Consider the following 20231-nt stretch of genomic DNA (forward strand, 5'->3'; position numbering starts at 1 on the left):
GTTATTTTTTATAATAAAAGACTATGCTTCCCTTTCAGAAAGTAAAGAAAACTCTAAGATGAAAAAATATTTTAAAACCAGCAAATAGTTTACAAAACCTCGATTCTTTTTGGTGTTGCAGATGAGAAGCTCAAATATCTGGCCTTACTATAAAAATAAGTCCCACTAATAAAAATACACGGTTTTGAACAATTATACGACAAGAAAAGTCATTAGAAGAGTTTGTGTCGAACCGTCAAGACACAACAAAAAAAAGAAGGCCCTGAAAGGCGGAGAAAATGAAGGACTTTCCCAACCTGTCACTCGTACCGGGGACTAAGGGAAACGTTGACAGCTATGAAGCTGCCTGGCGACGAGCGGGAAAGAGGGGCGCGGGGAATTTCCAGGCAGTGGCGCGCCTTTGTCCCGGCCGGCAGGTGCGGCAAGGCTCCTGGGCCCGTCCGGAGGCCCGCTGCCGCGCCCCGCCCCGCCCCGCCCGCGCCCGGCCCGACCAGCGCGTCTCTACGGCCGGGGCGGGGCCTCCACCGCGGCTCCCGCCCGCCCGGGCCCACACAAAGGCCCGGCGGCTGGCCGAGGGGAAACGGCCCCGCCCGTCCCAGGCCCGGCCTTACCCAGCCGCTCCGCCGCCTGCAGCCCCGGCCGCGGTCGCCGACCGCCGCGCCCCGCCCCGTGGCCGCCACGGCTGCTGCTATTGCTCCTTCGGCCGCGGCCGCTGCCGTCTCCGGCACCCGCCGCCCTCACTGCCCTCACCCCTCCCAGCGCTGCCGTAAAACTAGCCCGCGGCCGCCAGACGAACCCAATTCTGCGCGACACTGCGTGCGCGCGCACGCGAAAGAACGGCGTCGCACTTTACGGCAGTAGCGTGAGTGCGTGACGTTCAGCCGTGGCCTCAGTTAGCACGTGGCGCTCGCGGAGTTACGTCGTTTTCTGGTATCTCTGTGGCGGCTGCTGTTTTGACCGGCTACACCATGAAGCGGCCGAGTGAGTGGGGTCTCCAGAAGGGGGTGAAGAGGCCCCTACCTCTGGCGATCGCAGAACTCTCCAGGGCGTTCTTTTATGACTTGGTCTCTGCGGAGGTGGGGGGTGGACTGTGGAGGCCCTGTTCCCGCGTTCCCTCGTAGAATGAGGGTTGCAAGGCCCCAGTCGATCCTGTTAACCGTGAACCCACTGTCCACAAGGAAGGCTTGGCCCGAAGGGTGGAGAAGTCCAGACCAGTGTTTTCCCTTCTGCGGCTAAGAGTGGAGAGCCGCCTTCCAAACGCGCTGTTCCTCCTGCCTGTGATTGGTGGTGCTTGATCCGAAGTGGCTGCCCTTCAGGGTCTCACGTTCCTGTGTGTGACCTCATTCTAATGTCGGAAGAGTAGGTGCGGGGAATGGCTCCATTTCTGATCTATTGAATCCATTCAGTGGGATTTGAAAATGGCATGTACGCCACATAATTATTAAATGTAGGTATAACTAACGTCTTAACAGAAAAAAAGACATGCCAGCATAGTCTACTCAACAAAAACTAAATATACTGATCATTTGTGGCTATTTCATTTTAAAACTTTTTGTTATTTTTTGTAGAGTTGAAGAAAGCAAGTAAACGCATGACTTGTCATAAGCGGTATAAAATCCAAAAAAAGGTAAGAAGTGTTTTTCTTGGGACAGGTGTACTAGTGACATTTTCTTGCTGTTTTAAACATATATTTGTTGTTTATATGATTCCAATTAAACCATTTCTTTAGGACATTTTTAAAGGATTAACTGAACTGCAGCCAGTCTAGTTTTTCACTTAAATTCTGTTCAAGTAGAAAGATTTTTTTTTTTTTTATTAAATGGAATTTTTTTTTTTCATAATAGGTTCGGGAGCATCATCGGAAATTGAGAAGGGAAGCTAAAAAACGGGGTCACAAAAAGCCTAGGAAAGACCCAGGAGTTCCAAATAGTGCTCCTTTTAAGGAAGCTCTTCTTAGGGAAGCTGAGCTAAGGAAACAGCAGGTAAGTTATGTTAACCAAAACACTTCCAAAATAAAGAAGTGTTCTAAAATAAGTTAACAACATTAATCATCACTGTCTCACTTGTTTCTCATTTCTCTTGGACACAGCTGGAAGAACTAAAACAACAGCAGAAACTTGATAGGCAGAAGGAACAAGAAAAGAAAAGAAAACTTGAAACTAATCCTGTTGGTGAGCCATCTGATGTGGAACCTGTGGAGGTAGGATTACATCTTTTTAAAAAATAAGAAATGACGGGCTGGGGTTATAGCTCAGTGGTAGAGCACTTGCCTAGCATGTGTGAGGTACTGGGTTCTATCCTCAGTACCACATTAAAAAATAAAATAAAGGTTCACTCTACAACGGAAAAAAAGAAAAGAAATGAGTTGCATATATATAGGTTGGTGGACCTTTTGGGAGGAAGATAACTTGAGTTCAGACAATTTTCAGTATTTTAAAAATTGGGGCTCAGGTTGTACCTCAGAGGAGGAGTGCTTGCCTAGCATGCATGAGGTTCGATCCTCAGCACCACATGAATATAAAAAATAAAGGTATTGTGTTCACTTTCAACTAAAAAATAAATATTTTTTAAAAATCAGAGGTAATGGCTCAGCGGTAGAGCGCTCGCCTAGCATGTGCGAGGCCCTGGGTTCGATCCTCAGTACCACATAAGAATAAATAACCAAAATAAAGGTATCATGTACAATCAAAAATAAATACTGAAAAAAAGTCAACTACACTGATCCTAATCGTGGAAAATACAGGTTACAATTGCCATATATCTAATTTTGTGTCCTTTCATCCTTATTATATTCTCTAGGAATTGGAACAATGCAAAAGTAAGAAAGCCAAGTTGAGCAAACAGCACCCAAAGAAGTTATATTGTCAGGAACTTAAAAAGGTACCTTAGTCTAGGTCAGTGTCAAAAATTGGTATTGATTCAAAAAATTAAGACTCCTGGCACCAGCCTTGTAAAGGTAACTCCAAGATCAACAGGGTGGTATATTCTTGGTGTAGTTGTTCCCAAGGCTAAAAGGGCCTATCAGACTACATAATTCAATGAGGGTGGTGACATATTCAGAAGATGGGGGTAGTTACACTTTAAAACCCATGCTGTTCAGAGGCTGCTGAGCAAGCTATATGAGAAATGATAAACATTTCAATGTTCTCCATTCTAAAGTGAAGACATGAGCTCCAACTCTAAGCTTACCTTGTTGCCAAGTAGATAATCCCAGTAGACTCATGATAAAGATATTCCCAAAACAAGGAGTGCATTATGATTATTTATTCCTTGACAGGTGATTGAAGCCTCAGATGTTTTGCTAGAAGTGTTGGACGCCAGAGATCCTCTTGGTTGTAGGTGTCCTCAGGTAGAAGATGCTATTGTCCAGAGTGGACATAAAAAGCTGGTACTTGTATTAAATAAATCAGGTGAGGAAAAGGGATGTCTTTGGTCTTTTTTTTTTTTTTCAACCTGCACGAGTGAGGTATGAGGAAAACATCTGAACAGTCTTGATTGTCACTGAAGACTGATAAGATCCAACTCTGACCTCAACAAAGCCAGAGCACGTGCACTGTAGTTGCCAAAGATAGCGCTGGGTGGTGGGAAGTAGGTTGTTTCTACAAGTGATAGGACTGTTTTTTCCTATTCTTTTGCTATTTGGTACTTTCATGTAAAGAACTGTTGAGATTTGGGTGCAGTGGTGCATGCCTGTAATCCCAGTGACTTGGGAGGCTATGGCAGGAGGATCATGAGTTCAAAGCCAGACTTAGCAACTCAGTGAGACCTTGTCTCTAAATAAAATACAAAAGGCTGGGGATGTGGCCCAGTGGTTAAGCGCCCCTTAATCCCTGGTTTTCCCCTTCAAAATGTGATGACAGTGTTCAAAATTCCTACCACCTGCACAATATTGAGTATTAGCTCAAAGCAAGTGAAATGTATGTGACAAATATTTAAATGAAAGATTGTCTAGGTTTGAGCAGTGGAAGGGTGAAACCAGAGAGTAGAAACCAGAACAGAGACTCTTTGAAACATAAAGTAAGAATAATCACTGTTAAGGTTAGAAACCCAGGTTGTTAAATTAATTGAGGGTAAATCCTGGAAATAACTTTAGGGTATAATGTAGAGGTTGACTTCAGTTCTGGAAGTTTGAGCTATACAGGAGGAACTGAAATACAGAAGTGTAGATATTAGGATGGGAGCAGCTTGCCCTTCCCTCATTTTCCATTTAAATCCTTTTGAAAAAAGGCAAACAGTAGTGAAATTTAAATTGAAGTATATGTCATATTTGTAATTCCTATCAGATCTAATACCAAGGGAGAATTTGGAGAGCTGGCTAAATTATTTGAAGAAAGAATTGCCAACAGTGGTGTTTAAAGCCTCAACATACCTGAAGGACAAAGGGAAGATAACCAAGGTACACTTTACTATTAGTGGTGAGAAGTGTGGTTCTTTCAGATTTTCAATGGTTGAAATATGATGAGTATGCAAAATATTGATTTTAAAAAATGAAAGATAATAAGATCCAACTCTGATTTCATCCAGAGATATCTGAAAGGCAATTGTCTAGTGATGCCAGATTTCTTGGGTTTTATCTATTGTCAGAATAATTAAACTAATGTATTTTGAATTTTAACATGTCAAGATGAAGAAGAAAGCTGTTCCACTCAAACATAAAGTGTGCTTTGGCAAAGAATGCCTCTTGAAACTTCTTGGAGGTTTTCAGGAGACTTACGGCAGAGCTATTCACGTTGGAGTAATTGGTGAGTTTTAATTCACCACATTCTACCTTTTTTCTTGAGTCAAGAACTACTTAGTAGGTCAATATGCCTGTAATCCTCAGCAGCTCAGAAAGATAGGAGAGTTCAAAGCCAGTCTCAGGAATTTAGCAAGGTGCTAAGCAAATCAGTGAAACTCTGTTTCTAAGTAAAATACAAAATAGGGCAGGGGGTGTGGCTCGGTGGTCTAGTGCCCCTGAGTTCAATCAAATTTCAAGATCTACTTAGCTGATATTAAGTGAGAACAAGGTTATGAAATAGTTTGCTCAAAAATTAGCTCTTGCCCCATTTACCACCACACAAAAGATTTAGAGAAAAACTTACATAATTGCTCCTAAGTTCAGTTCACTGTAGCAAGTTGGCTCATGGTAGATATGGATGTAGCTCAGTGGTAAGAGCATTTGTTTTTCATGTGCAAGGCCTTGTGTTCTATCCTTAGCACTGCAAATGAATACCTACAGGCATACTCCTCCTTTATTTGCATTAATAGTATTTTCCTGCCCTCTTATTACTTCTGTAAGGAATGAAGGAGCTAATTATTGGTCCTAGTGTTGCGAAGACACTCAGATCCAACTCTTGCTCTAAACATCGGGCAAACATAAAATTGTGCAGAGGAAATTTCATAATGATCAGTCCATACTGTGTTTTATATCTGTGAATTATTTATTTGTAGGTTTCCCAAATGTAGGCAAGAGCAGCATCATTAACAGCTTAAAAAAAGAGCGGATATGTAATGTTGGTGTTTCCATGGGTCTTACAAGGTAAATTATGGTGTTCTATAACAAAGAATTTTTCTTATAGATGAGTAAATATGATTTTATTTTATTATCCCGAGGATGGTAATTTCCTGTTCTTTAAAACTTTCAGTAAAGAGGGTGGAACCAGCGGTGTGCTTGGGGAAGAATTGATTGGAGTGGGGTGGCTGCCTGCAATATAGTTTTAAAGACAAATTAAGCAACTAATTTGAGAGAGAAAAGAGCCGCCTCGGAGAAAGTGATGTTTGCACCTGGCTTTGGGAAATGAGACAGGTTGCCAGGTAGAAAAAAATGACAGTATTTAGGGTAGAGGAAAGAGTCATGTGTTTAGGTAGGTATGTGAACTACAACATGTAGTGCTTTTCTCTAAAAAAAAATGAATACAATGTTAGGCTTTCAGGTAAACACGAAGCAAATGATGATAAATTGGATCTGACTCACTGTGTTGAGTTTGTTCAATCCAACCCTGAGCTTCGTGTTCTCTGTTGCCCTCCAGATATAACCTGTGCCCCTGGTGATTCTATTTCTTTTCTTTCAGGAATATGCAGATTGTTCCCTTAGACAAACAGATCACAATCATAGATAGTCCAAGTTTGATTGTGTCACCACTTAACTCCTTAACTGCACTTGCTCTGCGGAGTCCAGCAAGTATTGAAACAGTAAAACCAATGGAGGCTGCCAGTGCCATCCTGTCCCAGGCTGATGCTCGACAGGTAAAGAACTCCTTCCCCTTCTATTGAGCTCCTCACCACCATTTTGTAGTATAAGCATTTTAAATAGATATTTTTTTTTTCATTTACTCAATTAGTCAGATGAAATTTCCTATTTTGCTTTAAGGTTGTACTGCATTATACTGTCCCAGACTATAAGAATTCTCTGGAATTGTTTACTAAACTTGCTCAGAGGAGAGGTCTGCACCAAAAAGGTGGAAGCCCAAATGTTGAACGTGCTGCCAAACTACTGTGGTCTGAGTGGACAGGGTAAGGATTCTATTGGCATTGTTTGAGTACTAGGGATCGAACCCAGGAGCTCTCCATTGCTGAGCCACATCCATCCCCAGCACGTTTGTGTGGGTGTGTGTGTGTGGGGGGGTACCAGTAATTGAACCCAGGAGCACTTAGCCACATCCCCAGCCCTTTAGTTCTGTGTTTTGTTTTTGTTTTGTTTTTTTGAGACAGAGTCTTGCCAAAGTTGTTTAGGGCTTTGCTAAGTTGCTGAAGCTGACTTTGAACTTGGAATCTTCCTGCCTCAGCCTCCTAAGCCACTAGATTCACCTGGCAGTAACTGTTTTTTTGATAGATCTTATTTTTAATTTCAGTGCCTCATTAAGTTACTATTGTCATCCCCCAACTTCCTGGACTCCTCCACATTTTAATGAAAGTATTGTGGCAGGCATGAAAAGGGGCTTAAATCTTGAGGAACTGGAAAAGAGCAATGCACATAGCATAGAAGGTGAGAGAGACTTTTGTTTCACTGCTTATTTTCATCTGCTTAAAAGACCTTTATTAGGTTATATCTGTTTATATGGTCTTTTTTTTTTTTTCCTTTACTAGCCATCAGGGGCCCTCGTTTAGCCAAGAGCATACTTTTCCAGTCTTCGGGTCTGACAAATGGAGTAATAGAGGAAAAGGACATACCTGAAGAATTACCAAGACAGAGAGAAAGAAAACAGGAGGAGGGGAAGGACAATGAAGACATGGTCAGTGAGGAAGAGATTGTTGACTGTGAAGAAGCTGATGTAAATGTATTCTCTCTCTGAGTCAAAGTGAGTCTAGTGAGTTTTCTGGTATTGTAACAAGTGTACATTCATTTCTTTATCCCATAGGAAAAGATCTCAGACATGCCTCCTATAGAAGAGAAAAGAGAGCCACCACCACCTGAAGAATCTACAGCAGGTGAGCTTGAGGCTAAGGACTTCTAACAAAGCAGCTTAAGCATAGAATTGCTTTGTAAACCTCACTTTATTTTTCTCCATTTCAGGTGAATCTGCAAGCTCTTTAAACTTGGATAAAATGACTCAAGAAGATGATGCTTATGATTTCAGCACAGATTATGTGTAACAGAAACTTGTCCTTTTATAAGGATTTCCTTAACATCTTAAGCAAACTATCAGAATGTTCTGTGTATGCCGCAACCCGGCTGCAGTAGCCGCAACCTGGCTAGACACAGAAACATGAACCGCTCAAGTGGGAAGCAAAGCTTTATTTTAAAAAAGCCGCCAGCGATCCCTGTGCTCTTGCTAGCCAGCCCATTGACCCACGTGCCACCGGAACCGGGCGCGCGCACATCCCCCGGAAATTCCCTCCTACTATCCTTCCCCAACCAATGGGATCTCTTCCATTACATGAGTGACATGAGTAACCTGAGACAGGCCGAGGTAAACAGCAGGAGTCCAATTTTCATATGAATGTAAAACTTAACATAATCATAATCTCAATGGCTAGCTGGCAGTCACCTAAACCAAAGGTACCTGTATCAATATTTTTGCTGTGGCTCCTAGCATGTGTATAATGTGCCAGTTTTGCCATGACAAAGTGTAAATTTTGTGAATATGTGTTATGATGTATACATTAATACAAATACAGTTTTTAAAAATATATACAGTGGTAGAGCACTTGCCTAGCATATGTGACACACTGGATTTGATTCTCAACATTGCATATAAACAATAAAGGACCATCAATGACTAAAAAATATATATATATATTTTAAAAATCTACATTAAACTCCTCTCAAACAGTGAAGGGATAGAAGTATTTATCTGAAAGCAGAGAAGTCTACTGAAAAATGTAGGTTTATTTACAGATTGGGCCACAGGTTTACAAAATTAAAACCAGGCAGCAGTTTTGAGCTAACCATCCGAGCTAGCTGAACTGGTTATATCAGTCTTATCAGTTCTTTCTTCTGGCCAGTCAGCACTGTAGTAAGCAAACAGTTGGTAAGACAGATGGAGACATATTTATAGTCTATCTGGGAACTGACTACCAGACAGGGCAATTTGTCATCTTTACTGAGCTGAAACATCTCTTTTTCCATGGGTTGCAACAAATAGGAATTGAGGCCTACCAACTGTTACTTCCCACACTGTTACTTTCAAGGATTTCCTGAGAAATGCTTATAGTTTTAAATTCTAGTTTACTTTATGTTTGCGATCTCCATATGTCTTCGGATTAGGCTGAATTTGCCTGTTGGGTCTGGAATATACCATTTTTCCCAAACATCAGTATATGAAGCAGTTCTTCCCCATGGTTTAAAGTGTCCATTCCAATGGAGTAACTTGGCAGCCTTTACAAACTGAGGTGAATACCGTTTTCCAGCACTGGAACCTTAAGAGAAAGAGTCAAATGATTATACCTGTCAAACACAAGGCAATGCCATGCCAAACAACAGTGTTAAGTCCAATTCTTGAAGGTGGTTCCTTCCTTGGACACTTAATCCTTTATTAGCTTAGGAGTTGGTTAATTACTTACTTACCAAGATGACGGACATTCCACATAGGATCAATGGTGGAATGCTGCTGGTAGAATACAATAAGCAAAGGTGGTGTTGTGATGCTGCCAGCCAGTGTTCTGCTGTACAGTCCCTCTCTTGGTGGGAAAAATAACAAATGTCAGTGAAATACTGACCAACTTCTGTTACTCAAGATTCTCAGGGTTGAAATAAGTTTTTGACTAGGTCAATTATATACTTACTCAACATTGAGTTTCATCCATTTTTCTAACTGGTTGGTTATATTCTGTCGTTTCCATTCTGTCAGGTTTGCAACGAAAACTCCAGGATTAAATGAGCAGGTACTGGCTTTCATGGAAAGTTTACGGATTCTTTCCTTTTTATAGTCAAGATAGCCAATGTAATTGTACTAAAAACAAATGGAATACATACAGCTTGTTAAACTAAGACTTCTAAGATAATTAGCCAATAAAAATAAGGTTGAGGTTCTAAGGCAATGGGATCTAGATACTGATATTTCACCAGATATTCAAAGAAAATTGTGTTATCAGGTCTATAAATCTAGAAAAGAACGCTTGAGTTGGGGTTGAAATAATTGGGGAATGTAAACAATGGAAAAGGATGAGCTCCTTCTTTTTTAAACCTTTATGGGGCAGGGGGAGGATTTACTTGGTTCCCTGCTCCACGGATGACAACTTTAGTAGAGGTTGAATCACAATCTTCTGAGAATGCAGCTGCGTGTCCTGGTTTCAGTGGTGTATTGTACAGGGCAAGAATATCACCTGAAATGGATATGGTGTTAAGATTAACATTTCTGGTTGCCTTGGGATTCCCTCTTCCACTTCCCCCTATGGTGACCTTTTATTAAAAAAAAAAAACATAAATAATATACATTGTTTAATTGTAGATGGACACAATACCTTTATGATGTAGTGCTGAGTATCAAACCCAGTACCCCACACATTCTAGGCAAGTGCTTTATTACTGAGTCCCAGCCCTAGCCCCAAAAGACCATGAATAAGACAAACACTACAGCCCACAATCTGGAGAAGAGCTCTCATGGTAACATTATTTGGTACCTTGCACAATTACATCATCATCCATGTAAATGGCCTTCTTTGCACTGGGAATGAAAATTGGCAAGTAGAACCTTGCAAAGGTTAGCTGAAAAAGGAAAGAAGTGTTGGCATAGGGTAGTGCCTATGCCTTGCTTCTTTTTTTTGGGGGGAGGGAGGATACTATAGATGGAAACCAGGGGCATTCTACCACTGAGCTACATCCTCAGCCCTTTTGAGACAGGGCTGCCTTGGCCTCCCGAATCGCTGGGATTACAGGTATCTGCCATCACACCTGGCTTCTGCTTTTATTATAAAGGTTCTTAGAACCCTTGGCAGAAGTTAGCCAAAGGACTCTTAGAACTGTCCAAATTTGGTCCCCTGGGCAAAACTTGCACTGAACCCATAGTTATCCAGGAATTCTAATGATTTCCTGATCCTCCCAAGTATAAACAAGGATGCATGGAACTCACTGGTTTCATGGACTCCCCCTGGTCAGGATCCTCCTTTACTTTCCCTTCCAAAAGTTTAGTGTCAAAATTCACAATTTTGTACCTGATGTTTTTCAGGGAACCACTTTTCAGCCAGGACCTGATTTAAAAACAAACAAGAAACCATTTAAGTTAAATATTGATGTTTCCAAACAAAGCCTTACCTTTGCTTTCCTAATGAGAACATAATGTTTTTTAAAATATTTATTTATGTATCTTTAGGTAGACACATTTTGTTTTTATGTGGTGCTGAAGATGAACCCAGTGTCTCATTCATGCTAGGCAAGCTCTCTACCACTGAGCCATAACCTTAGCCTGAGAACATAATATTATTGAGAGAGATCCTAAGGACTAAATGGGTGTTTTCAAGCTCCTTTGAAACTTGGTTTCATCATCTGAAATAAGGTCTATTCCCACTAAAATCCCTCCCTGAACCAAGATATGGAAATTCCCTTGCAACAAAAACTACTATAGAAAAATGATAGAATTGAGAAAATCCTATCACCACATGAACCATTTAATTCTTAAACTTCCAAGTACACTGAAGAAAATAAGCCAAAGTGTAATGGGGTGAAAGCTAATTATATAGAAAGCTAGTAGTCTTTATCTATAGAATGACTATTAATTCACTGTAATGATCCTAAGTAATATATCTACCCAAGTCAAGTAATTTAAGAAAAGCCAGTGTTTCCTGAAGAAGTAATGCACATTGTTTTCTAGTCTACTCCTAATCAACATTCTGAAGACACTGTTATTTCTGTAGTCTATTTTAATGCAGTATTCTATATCTTAGTTGGATTCTGAGTTTTTCAAATATGAGAAAATCATAACTTTTCATTAAATATGAACCATGAAGAAAGCCACAAGGACAAAAATGTCTTAGAACTTTGACAAATGTTAAGCTGTTTCTTGGAATAATAATCAGAGCAATTAAAATAGTTAATGACAATTTACTGAGCAATTACTATGTGCTAGTGCTTGACATACCATATACTGAGTTTGATGTTTTCATTCCAAAATTACAGATGAGAAAATAGCCACCCTGGACTAAGATTTAGGTCAGAGTCTGCTCACAGCTTCATCCTACCATCCTGCCATTGTTCCCAAGTGTCTTCCTACTCTAAAAATACTCAGAGCATATCTATGAGATACGGAATTTATGATTAAGAAGCAGTAAATAACACTGCTTCTTTCTTTGAGAAAGCTGTATTACCAAAAAAATAATAACTGGAGCTAACAGTGTGCATAGTTCATTTACTTCCTGGCATAGCTCTATCATTTCTGCTACCAGGGACATAATGCTTTTGATACAATCACATGGAAAAATGTACCATAGTTTATAGTGTATAACCCAAACTGTATAAATATATACCACATATGTATACATACATGTGTGTATATACATGTTTATATATTAAAACAGTCCTGGATTGGCAGCTGGTCTACTCTAGAGCACCACTAGAGGCAGAATCATTAGGTAAGCAGAGCTCACCGGAGATGGTCTGCTGTATCATTGAGGGTAACAATGTAGAAAATCACACTGGAGCGAGTATTGTGCTGAATACTGTTCATAGCTGCAATGGCTCCCCCGAGCCTGTCTTCAGATGCTGCAATGACCACAGGAATCTCCTCTTGTCTCCTCTCAACTGCTTGTCGGGGAGCATTTGGAACAAAATCTATGGGCTGAAGCCCCAGAATTCCTGAATCTGAAAAAAAAACATACAGGAAGGCACTGTGATACAAACACAATCTTATAAACTTCTGATACAGAGTCCAAGACAAGGAAAGAAGTAAGGTGATATTATGGTACCAATTTACCTTATTCTCTCCCATTAAACTTTGAAGTATACAACCCAGAAATTGTTTTCCTGTATATAACCAAGCTTTTGCAAAAGTGGAAGATTTTAAAAATCAGGCTGACAACACTGATAGACTATTAGTAAGAAAGTAGCAGCACCTTTCTAGAATGTATTGTAGTGATTTGGCTCAAGAGCCTTAAAGAAGTACATGGCTTTTGACCTAATCATTTCCCTTGCCACCACTCTTAAGGACAAAATCTGAAAAGTAATCAAAAGTCACAATTTCAGTTGGGATATAGGTTGGTGCCTAGCATATACAAGGCTCTAGGTTTGATTCCCCAGCACCACACACACACACACACACACACACACACGAAAGTCACAATTTTATTCATAGTTGTGAAAACCTAGAAATAAACCATAAATGTTTTTCAAACTACAAATCATTTAAGTAGCCATGAAATCAAAATTTAATGAGACAGCATCCATCCGAATGTTTTCTGTGATGCTGGGGATAGAGTGCAAGGCCTTGCCCATGATAGGAAAGTGCTTTCCCACTGACTTACATCTGCAACCCCGATTAGAATTTGAATAGAAAAAGCTTCTAGATTGGAGTAGAAAATTGAATTAGAAAACAGAACGCATAACTCCCAGTAACCAGAAGTATGATGTAAACCTTCCTTCTTGCCTTTTTGTACTAGTCCCTTATATCTAGTTGGTTCCATATCAGTGAATTCAACCAACCACAGATCAAAAATATGAGGAAAAAATTACTATACTGAAGAAGAGCCTTGTTTTTGTTGTTACTACATAAATATACAGTATAACAACTATTTACATACCATTTACACTGTAGAAAGTTAAATCTAAAGATGCTTTAAAGTATACAATAGGATGTGTGTACATTATATGCAAGTACTATGCCATCTTATATGAATATCCAAAGGTTTTGATGTCCTGGGAAGTCCTAGAACCAGTCCCCCATGGATACAGAGGGATGACTGTATATTCCTTCATTTATTCCATCATATACTGGGTATCTACTATGTGATTGGCAATACATAGGCACTGGGGATACAGCCATGAATAAAACATACAAATCCATACCATTGTGGAGAATGAGTAACAGATAATAAGTATATGTGTGTGTTGCATGTAATGCATTTGGTCATCATCTGGAAGTAACTATAAGAAGACAATTTCCTGTGGAAACAAGTAAACTATGCAAGTGAAATATTAAAGAGTTTCTGCCACCATGGTGAAATGCTTATGATAAAATCACATGGAAAAACATGTCATACGTACAATTTAGTATAATCTCAACTCTGTAGGAAAAAATATACACAGAAAAAGATGGGAAGTTTATAGTAATTATCTCTAGGCAATTAAATCACTCATTCAACTAATATTTATTGGACACTTCCTTTGATCAATCATCATTCTTAGGTATGGGAAATAAAGAAATGAACAAATTGCCTTCATGAAGCTTTTTTAATAAAATTTTTCCACCAGAAGCATGTATTACTTTTTATTTGTATATACTATACATAAATATATACATACATATTACAAAACATGCTTACCAGGACAGTGGTAGGGCATGTGCTTAGTTTGAATAAGGCCATGGGTTCAATCCCAAGCACCAAAAAAAAAAAAAAAAACCACCAAAACAACATATACAAAAAAACTATATGCTATAAGTACTCAGTGAAAGGGGAAAGTTAGTATAGTCTTCCTCTGAATCAACTATAGTGGGTAGCAAGCAATACAAAAATGATTTTTGACTAATACCCTGAAGCCTTAAACATCCCTCAATACCAAGGTAGAAAAGTGCAAGCAATTTAAAATAACTTGTAATTATGCAATGGTTTTTAAAAAATTAGCTGATAAGCTTTTATGATTTCTATTTTATAACTAGAGTTCTACTGATGTGGTTGCTCAAGTTAAAGTAACAGGTGAAGGAAAGTAACCAGAATGACACTCCTGGTGACCAAATCATGCATCAAATATCAGGGTCATGTGCCTGCTCACATCTTCTGAAGCCCTGACCTGCTGAAATGTCAGCAGATGGCAGTCCAGAGAGGCCCCTCTAAGGCCTCTGTTTTAATGAAAAGGAATATTCTTGTCAGATAAAATTCTTAGCTAACAACTTGCTCTACAAGGAGAAGAAAAGTATGGGAGGACACCATAAGAGCACAATGAGTACCCACTAGGCCTATTCCGAGTCTTTCCTAGTTTTTGTTAAAGCCAAGAAGCAAGCTCTCATTTCCTTATCTAAATTAGGATGTGAGATACAAGAAACTCCAGGTCCTCAACAAATTCCATGATATTTGTAAGGTTTCCCATACCTGAAACCTCATTCCTTAGTAAACTGCTCAGTCCAAGGAAGTTATGGTGCAAAACCAGTAAGAAGAGAACAACAGCCAGGACCAAAATAACGATGTTTACTGAAACAGATGGAAAAAACCTGTATTAAGATCTTTTTTACCTTTGACTAAGTTATAAAAAAACAACATAACTTGCAGAGAGAGCATACCTTTACGGAATGACATCTTTTTCTTCTGTCTTATATAAATACTAGTTATTAGCCCTACAAAACAAAATCAAGCCCCCAAAGTCAGTAAAAGTACATGAAAATGGCCATCAAAATGCCAACACTTATTCAGGTAGAAAGAAGAGGTTTATAAGATATTCTGCCAGTAACTCATTTTGAATCCATAGTCTCCAAGAAACAAATTTGGGATCTGAAATCTTTATGGTAGTCTTAATACTAAAAAATAACTTAGAAATATGTAGCCTTAGCCTTGTACACTGTATGCCACCACAAGATGGAAAGCAAAAGAAGTTCTATAAAGAATTCCTAATGTTGGGCTGGGGATGTGGCTCAAGCGATAGCACGTTCGCCTTGCATACATGCTGCCCAGGTTCGATCCTCAGCACCACATACAAAGATGTTGTGTCTGCCAAAAACTAAAAAATAAATATTAAAAAAAATTAATTCTCTCTCTCTCTCTCAAAAAAAAAAAAAAAAAAAAAAAAAGAATTCCTAGTGTCTAGCTGGGTGTGGTGGCACACGCCTGTAATCCCAGCAGCCCAGGAGGCTGAGATAGGAGGACTGAGGCGCTAAGCAACTCAGTGAGACCCAGTCTCTAAATAAAATGCAAAAATAGGGCTAGGGATGTGGCTCAGTGGTCGAGTGCCCCTGAGTTCAATTCCTGGTACAAAAAAAAAAAAAAAAAAAAAAAGAATTCCTAGTGTCTAACCACTATAGAAACATTTCAGAATGAATTTACACTTAAAACTCCTTCTTAAATATGACAGGGGCTGCTGGGCACGGTGGTACACACCTGTAATCCCAGCAATTTGGGAGGCTGAGGGAAGAGGGTCACAAATTCAAGTCCAGCCTTGATAACTTAACAAGACCTTCAGCAATTTAATGAGATCCTGTCTCAAAATGAAGAATAAAAAGTGCTAGGGAAGTAGCTCAATGGTAAAGTGTTCCTAGTGCCAAAAAAGAAAATAAAAAAATTAGATATGGACTCAGTTCTCTGTGCCATAGTAACCTGAGAGTTTACAGTGTTGTTCTCAAATATTAAAGATATGAGGGGGAAGGGGAGAGGGAGAGGGGGTGGGGAGAAAGAGATGGAGGTGAAGTGGGGGAGGGAGGGGCTATATTCCCAGTGACTAAAGAGGCTGAGACAGGATGACCAATCAAGGATTGGTCTCAAAATATTAAAAAAAATAATAAGGGCTAGGATGTAGCTCATTGTTAAAGGTCCCTGGTTAGATCCCCAGTACAAGAAAGAAAGACAGAGAGAGAGAGAGAGAGAGAAGAAGAAGAAGGAGGAGGAGGAGGAGGAGGAGGAGGAGGAGGAGGAGGAGGAGGAGGAGGAGGAGGAGGGAGGAAGGAAGGAAGGAAGGAAGGAAGGAAGGAAGGAAGGAAGGAAGGAAGGAAGGAAGGAAGGACGGACCAAAAAAATGAGAGAGATTCTTTCTGGGCATATATGTTGGTTTGCCCCCTATTGTGTGAGGCATGGGTTCAATTCTCAGCACCACATACAAATAAATAAAGGTCCATCAACAACTAAAAACTATTTTTAAAAAAGAAAAAAAAAAGGGTATCCAATATTGTCATTCTCACCTGGCTAGTCCTTCCCAGCTCATATCACCTTTAATTTTTCAAAACAAATAATTCCATGGAAACAAAATTGTAGGTGAAACTAAATTTATTAAACAATTATATTTTTACAACAATCTCTGTGAAATGTTTCATTAAGACAGACTTTATGTATCCAGGATATTGTGATTCTACATTTAACTCTTTTTTAACTTCATCTTCACCAATAATATGGTACCTTGTGTTTACATAAGGCAATTTATTTTACAAAGCACTTTGAAACATTTCTAAGTATCAAAGTCTGAATTAATTTCATCATAGGTAAACTGTGTTGACTTCTCAAAGCCTTTCAAAAATGGAGAAATATATTGAAGTATTTAAAAACTGGAATCACAGGCCAGATTACAAATTTGGGGGAAAGTAGTTGAGACTCCTAAAGAACAATCTAGAACAACAACACATGCTCACACACACCCATTTCTTTCTAGGACAATATACATGAAGTATATTAATGAACATCTTCTCTAAAGAATACACCTTATATACCCTAAGCTATGTCTCTTATCACATTGTGGGCTAAGCCTTACTTACAGAAGCTGACAGATTGGGAGCTGTTCAGATAAAGACCTAGCATCTGCCTACTTTAAGCCAACTTCTACCTAGACTGGATAAAACAATCTCCCTGCTACTTACTGGTACAAAGGACAATATGTTACCATGTCAACTTTTATAACAAGTTACTTATAAGGGAGCTCAGTATGCGGACTGAGAGGCACATGTACTTGTGCTATTTCAGTTATCTGGACACAAGAAAAACAATTTCAGAAAGTATTTAATTACTTAAATAGATCAGAATGGCAGAAAACACTTGCTCCTAAAACTCTTCAATATACAAAATGCCAGTTATCATAAGAATATGTCTGATCCCTATTTCTTTTCCTGGTAATAAACCTTCCTTGATTTGTTTAAAAGGACTTCTCACAAAATTGTATTTCTAATCTGGATGTATAATAGTAGCTATATTTTTGAAAGAGTACACAACTGTGTACAATTTGATCAGTAATATTCCATTGTTTATAACAAAAATTAATGTTTCTTTTAGAAATTTCAATTAGAAATTAATAAATCTTCAAATTTCAAAAATCAGTCATAAAAATAAAACAACCTAAGAGGATGATGGGGGAGCATGGGAGGAATAGACAAACTCTAGATAGGGTAAAGGGGAGGGAGAGGGGGAGGGAGGGGTGTTGGAGGTAGAAAAGGCAGTGGAATAAGATGGACATTATTACCCTAAGTACATGTATGAAGACACGAATGGTGTCACTCTACATTGTATACAGAGATATGAAAAATTGTGCTATATATGTGTAATATGAACTGAAATGCATTCTGCTGTCATATTAGAATAAATTATAAATAAATAAATAAATAAAACACCCCTATTCCCACACAAATCCCAGGGTAGGTATCATAAATATGAAAGAAACCTTAAAAGAATACTTTGCCAGTTTACTTGCCAGCAACCTGCATTTATATGCACACTTCCAATGCTGTTCCTGTTTTTCAATCTCTCCTGTCACTATAGCCTAAGCATTTCCATTAAAGTCCATTCCACTGGTGTTGTCTATCGTCTATCCTATAATTATTTTCTTGGTGTAGTTTTATCAACTTCTTTCCCTCTCTGGTGGATCACTCCTCTCAGCATTCTATGTTCAAGTATCTTCCAGTTATTAAAAAAAAAAAAAAAAAAAGACACCAATCTTCTCACCCCCCAGCCCCCAGTTGACCTACAGGCCCATTTTTCTGCCTCTCTTCACTTTAAACACCTGAAAAGGATTTAGTCTCTAGCTCCATCCCCACCCCTTTTTTTTGTTTCTTAAAATTTTTAATTAGTACATTATTATAATTATACATAATAGTGGGAATCATTCTTGCACACAATACTCTCCTTTTCAGCCTCCAAATCACACTTTTGTTCCTACATTCAAAATGCTTTGAGCTGGACATGTGGCACACACTTGTAATTCCAGCTACTTGGAAGCTGAGGCTGACAGAAGAATCACAGGTTGGAGGCCAGCCTCAGCAACTTATTGAGATCCTGTCTCAAAATAAAAAAGTGCTGGGGATATAGCTCAGTGGTAAAGTGCCCCCTGGATTCAATCCCCAGTATGGCAAAAACAAAACAAAACAAAAACAAAAACTCTGGTACAGGCCATCAAAGATTAGTCATTTCTGACCGCCTCACCCCTTACTAATCCCTTCAGAGGCCATCAGGAAAGTTCACACCATTCTTCCTCCTTAATTATCAAATTGTCTTGTTTGTTTGATTATTCAGTCTTTCCTGACTAGAATGTAAGCTCTATGAAAACAGGGACCATAATGAAAATATTTACTGATATATCCTTGCTACCTAAAAAACTATGCCTGGCAAATGGTAGTCAGTATATGATGTCTAAGTATCCTGCTAATCTGGGAACAAGAATAGTTCTCTGCTCAAGAAAGAAACAGCATTTTTTGGTAAAAATCATGAAAAAAAAATTCCAACAAAGGAAAAACATGGGATTCCAATGGAGCTCTCTCTCAAAAGGAATCTAATAGGCAATTTCTTTTTCCTTTATCTTTATAGTTCAAATACTTTAAGATCTCTATATGGCCATCCTACAACAGGCACTTGAAGAGACACAACGCAAAGAGATATTTCTATTTAAACGTAGAACAAGAAATTGTTCAAATACACTGAGAAATAGAGGGAGCTATTTAACTCTTAAAAAGACCTGTTTAACTCTTGCCCTTCTCTGCATCTATCGGCTACAGGCGCTGGCTCCTTCTGAGCTTGGGAAAGTGTCAAAAGAGACCATTTACTGAAGGACAGAAAGAAAGGGCAGAAAGTGAGTATCTAGAGCCACTTTCTCTTAACCCTTCACTGGGGAGCTGGAATTTGACTTTGAGCATTTATGGAACCTCCCAGGCCCCACGCTGATCTGCACCTCCCTGGGCTGCCACATGTCCTCCACCTCTTTCCCCCATTGCTAAGCCATCTGTCATATATTTCTGGGATGATGTGGCAGTATACCGTGACATATTTGGGGATCTAGGAAGGCAAGAGCTTGGGCTTCGTCAGTCGTGTGCTCAATGACGGGGGAGGGTCCAAGCTTTTGAAATACCCAGCAGCCTTGGAGGAGCCCGGGAACCCTTGGTCGGTCTCTACAGGGCGGGCCCAGCTTGGGTCTGCGAGGGCAGATGAAGCCCGCAAGCAGGTCAGTGGGCCGAATTTAGGTCCCCTTGGGCGCAGGCTCTTTCCATGCTATTTGAGGGGCGGCCCACAACCTGGTACCACTCCTAAGGAATTTCCTTTCTCTGGAGGACATGGCTCCGGCTACCTCCACTAAATTCTAGGGGTCATCAGGGGCCCCTTACGGTTAGGAGTGACGGAGAGGTGGTGTGAAGCTCCAGGGTTCCCGCCAGGCCGCTTTAAGACGGTCCGACCAGTCGTGCCCCTCAGCGGCTCTAGGCGAGGCTTACCTACTGGAGGAGGAGGAGGAGGAGCCGACGCCCGCGCCCCGGCCCGCCCCGCCAGCTCAGCGCCCGCACCGCAGGCCCCGGGACCTAGCCCGCCGTCCGGCTGCCCGCGTGTTCTGCACTCCGGGTCAAGTCCACCTGCCCGCTGACCCACGACTTCGATGGCAGCCACGCCGTCTAACAACCCCAAGCTGGCCAGCGGCCCTGACCACCAGAGCGCCACGCTCAGCAGGCGCCGTGGGACAGCCCCGCCGCCGGGGTCCTTGCCGAAAAAAGGCCGTCGCCATG

At 40.2% G+C, this 20231-nt stretch overlaps 3 protein-coding genes and 3 non-coding genes across 18 annotated transcripts in view; 4 read left to right on the plus strand and 2 right to left on the minus strand.

The window, feature by feature from the left end:
• Pbrm1 (polybromo 1) overlaps positions 1–735 on the minus strand; it is a 92929-nt gene extending 92194 nt beyond the window's left edge. For 4 of the 9 annotated variants that reach the window (XM_077796209.1, XM_077796206.1, XM_077796207.1 and 1 more), the window contains exon 1: positions 612–729. The gene's annotated coding sequence lies outside the window, so the exon portion shown is untranslated. Of the gene's footprint in view, positions 1–611 lie in introns of all 9 variants that reach the window. The other 5 variants (XM_077796202.1, XM_077796201.1, XM_077796208.1 and 2 more) reach the window with 3 other exon arrangements.
• Positions 736–870: 135 nt separating this feature from the next.
• On the plus strand, positions 871–8625 carry Gnl3 (G protein nucleolar 3). The gene is made up of 15 exons (XM_077796210.1): positions 871–981; positions 1569–1627; positions 1845–1982; positions 2090–2200; positions 2800–2880; positions 3278–3410; positions 4284–4396; positions 4625–4742; positions 5431–5518; positions 6051–6225; positions 6350–6492; positions 6831–6964; positions 7066–7211; positions 7338–7407; positions 7493–8625. The coding sequence occupies exons 1-15, from the start codon at positions 969–971 to the stop codon at positions 7570–7572; spliced, it is 1602 nt and encodes a 533-aa protein (XP_077652336.1). The 5' UTR covers positions 871–968; the 3' UTR covers positions 7573–8625.
• LOC113182669 (small nucleolar RNA SNORD19) lies at positions 3464–3541 on the plus strand. The gene has a single exon (XR_003300775.1). It is a non-coding gene; the product is annotated as a small nucleolar RNA SNORD19 (small nucleolar RNA).
• On the plus strand, positions 4443–4526 carry LOC144254037 (small nucleolar RNA SNORD19B). Its single transcript, XR_013343411.1, has one exon. It is a non-coding gene; the product is annotated as a small nucleolar RNA SNORD19B (small nucleolar RNA).
• LOC113182665 (small nucleolar RNA SNORD69) lies at positions 5916–5992 on the plus strand. The gene has a single exon (XR_003300771.1). It is a non-coding gene; the product is annotated as a small nucleolar RNA SNORD69 (small nucleolar RNA).
• A 14-nt stretch (positions 8626–8639) lies between the features above and the next one.
• On the minus strand, positions 8640–20180 carry Glt8d1 (glycosyltransferase 8 domain containing 1). Of its 5 annotated transcripts, none has more exons than XM_026388571.2 (10): positions 19947–20180; positions 14844–14897; positions 14656–14754; positions 12001–12214; positions 10491–10608; positions 10042–10126; positions 9632–9744; positions 9205–9371; positions 8987–9099; positions 8640–8838 (listed from the first exon to the last, which is right to left on the minus strand). In XM_026388571.2, exons 2-10 carry the CDS (start codon positions 14857–14859, stop codon positions 8648–8650), a joined length of 1116 nt encoding a protein of 371 aa, XP_026244356.1. In that variant the 5' UTR covers positions 14860–14897; positions 19947–20180; the 3' UTR covers positions 8640–8647. The 5 variants fall into 5 exon arrangements, with proteins under 5 accessions (XP_026244356.1, XP_026244355.1, XP_077652337.1 ...); XM_026388570.2 differs by lacking the exon at positions 19947–20180 and adding an exon at positions 19842–19934; XM_077796211.1 differs by lacking the exons at positions 14656–14754; positions 14844–14897.
• Between the last annotated feature and the right edge of the window lie 51 nt (positions 20181–20231).

The sequence above is a fragment of the Urocitellus parryii genome, chromosome 3, assembly GCF_045843805.1.
Source record: "Urocitellus parryii isolate mUroPar1 chromosome 3, mUroPar1.hap1, whole genome shotgun sequence".
NCBI classification, from domain to species: Eukaryota; Metazoa; Chordata; class Mammalia; order Rodentia; family Sciuridae; genus Urocitellus; species Urocitellus parryii.

Excerpts from the sequence above, each read along its gene's own strand:
- Gnl3 (XM_077796210.1), top strand. Across the intron at positions 4,397-4,624 it reads ACAAAGGGAAGATAACCAAG|ATGAAGAAGAAAGCTGTTCC; the intron begins GTACACTTTACT and ends TAACATGTCAAG. Across the intron at positions 6,493-6,830 it reads CTGTGGTCTGAGTGGACAGG|TGCCTCATTAAGTTACTATT; the intron begins GTAAGGATTCTA and ends TTTTAATTTCAG.
- Glt8d1 (XM_026388571.2), bottom strand. Across the intron at positions 10,609-12,000 it reads GATACAGCAGACCATCTCCG|GTCCTGGCTGAAAAGTGGTT; the intron begins GTGAGCTCTGCT and ends TTTTTAAATCAG. Across the intron at positions 9,372-9,631 it reads TCCGTGGAGCAGGGAACCAA|TACAATTACATTGGCTATCT; the intron begins GTAAATCCTCCC and ends ATTTGTTTTTAG.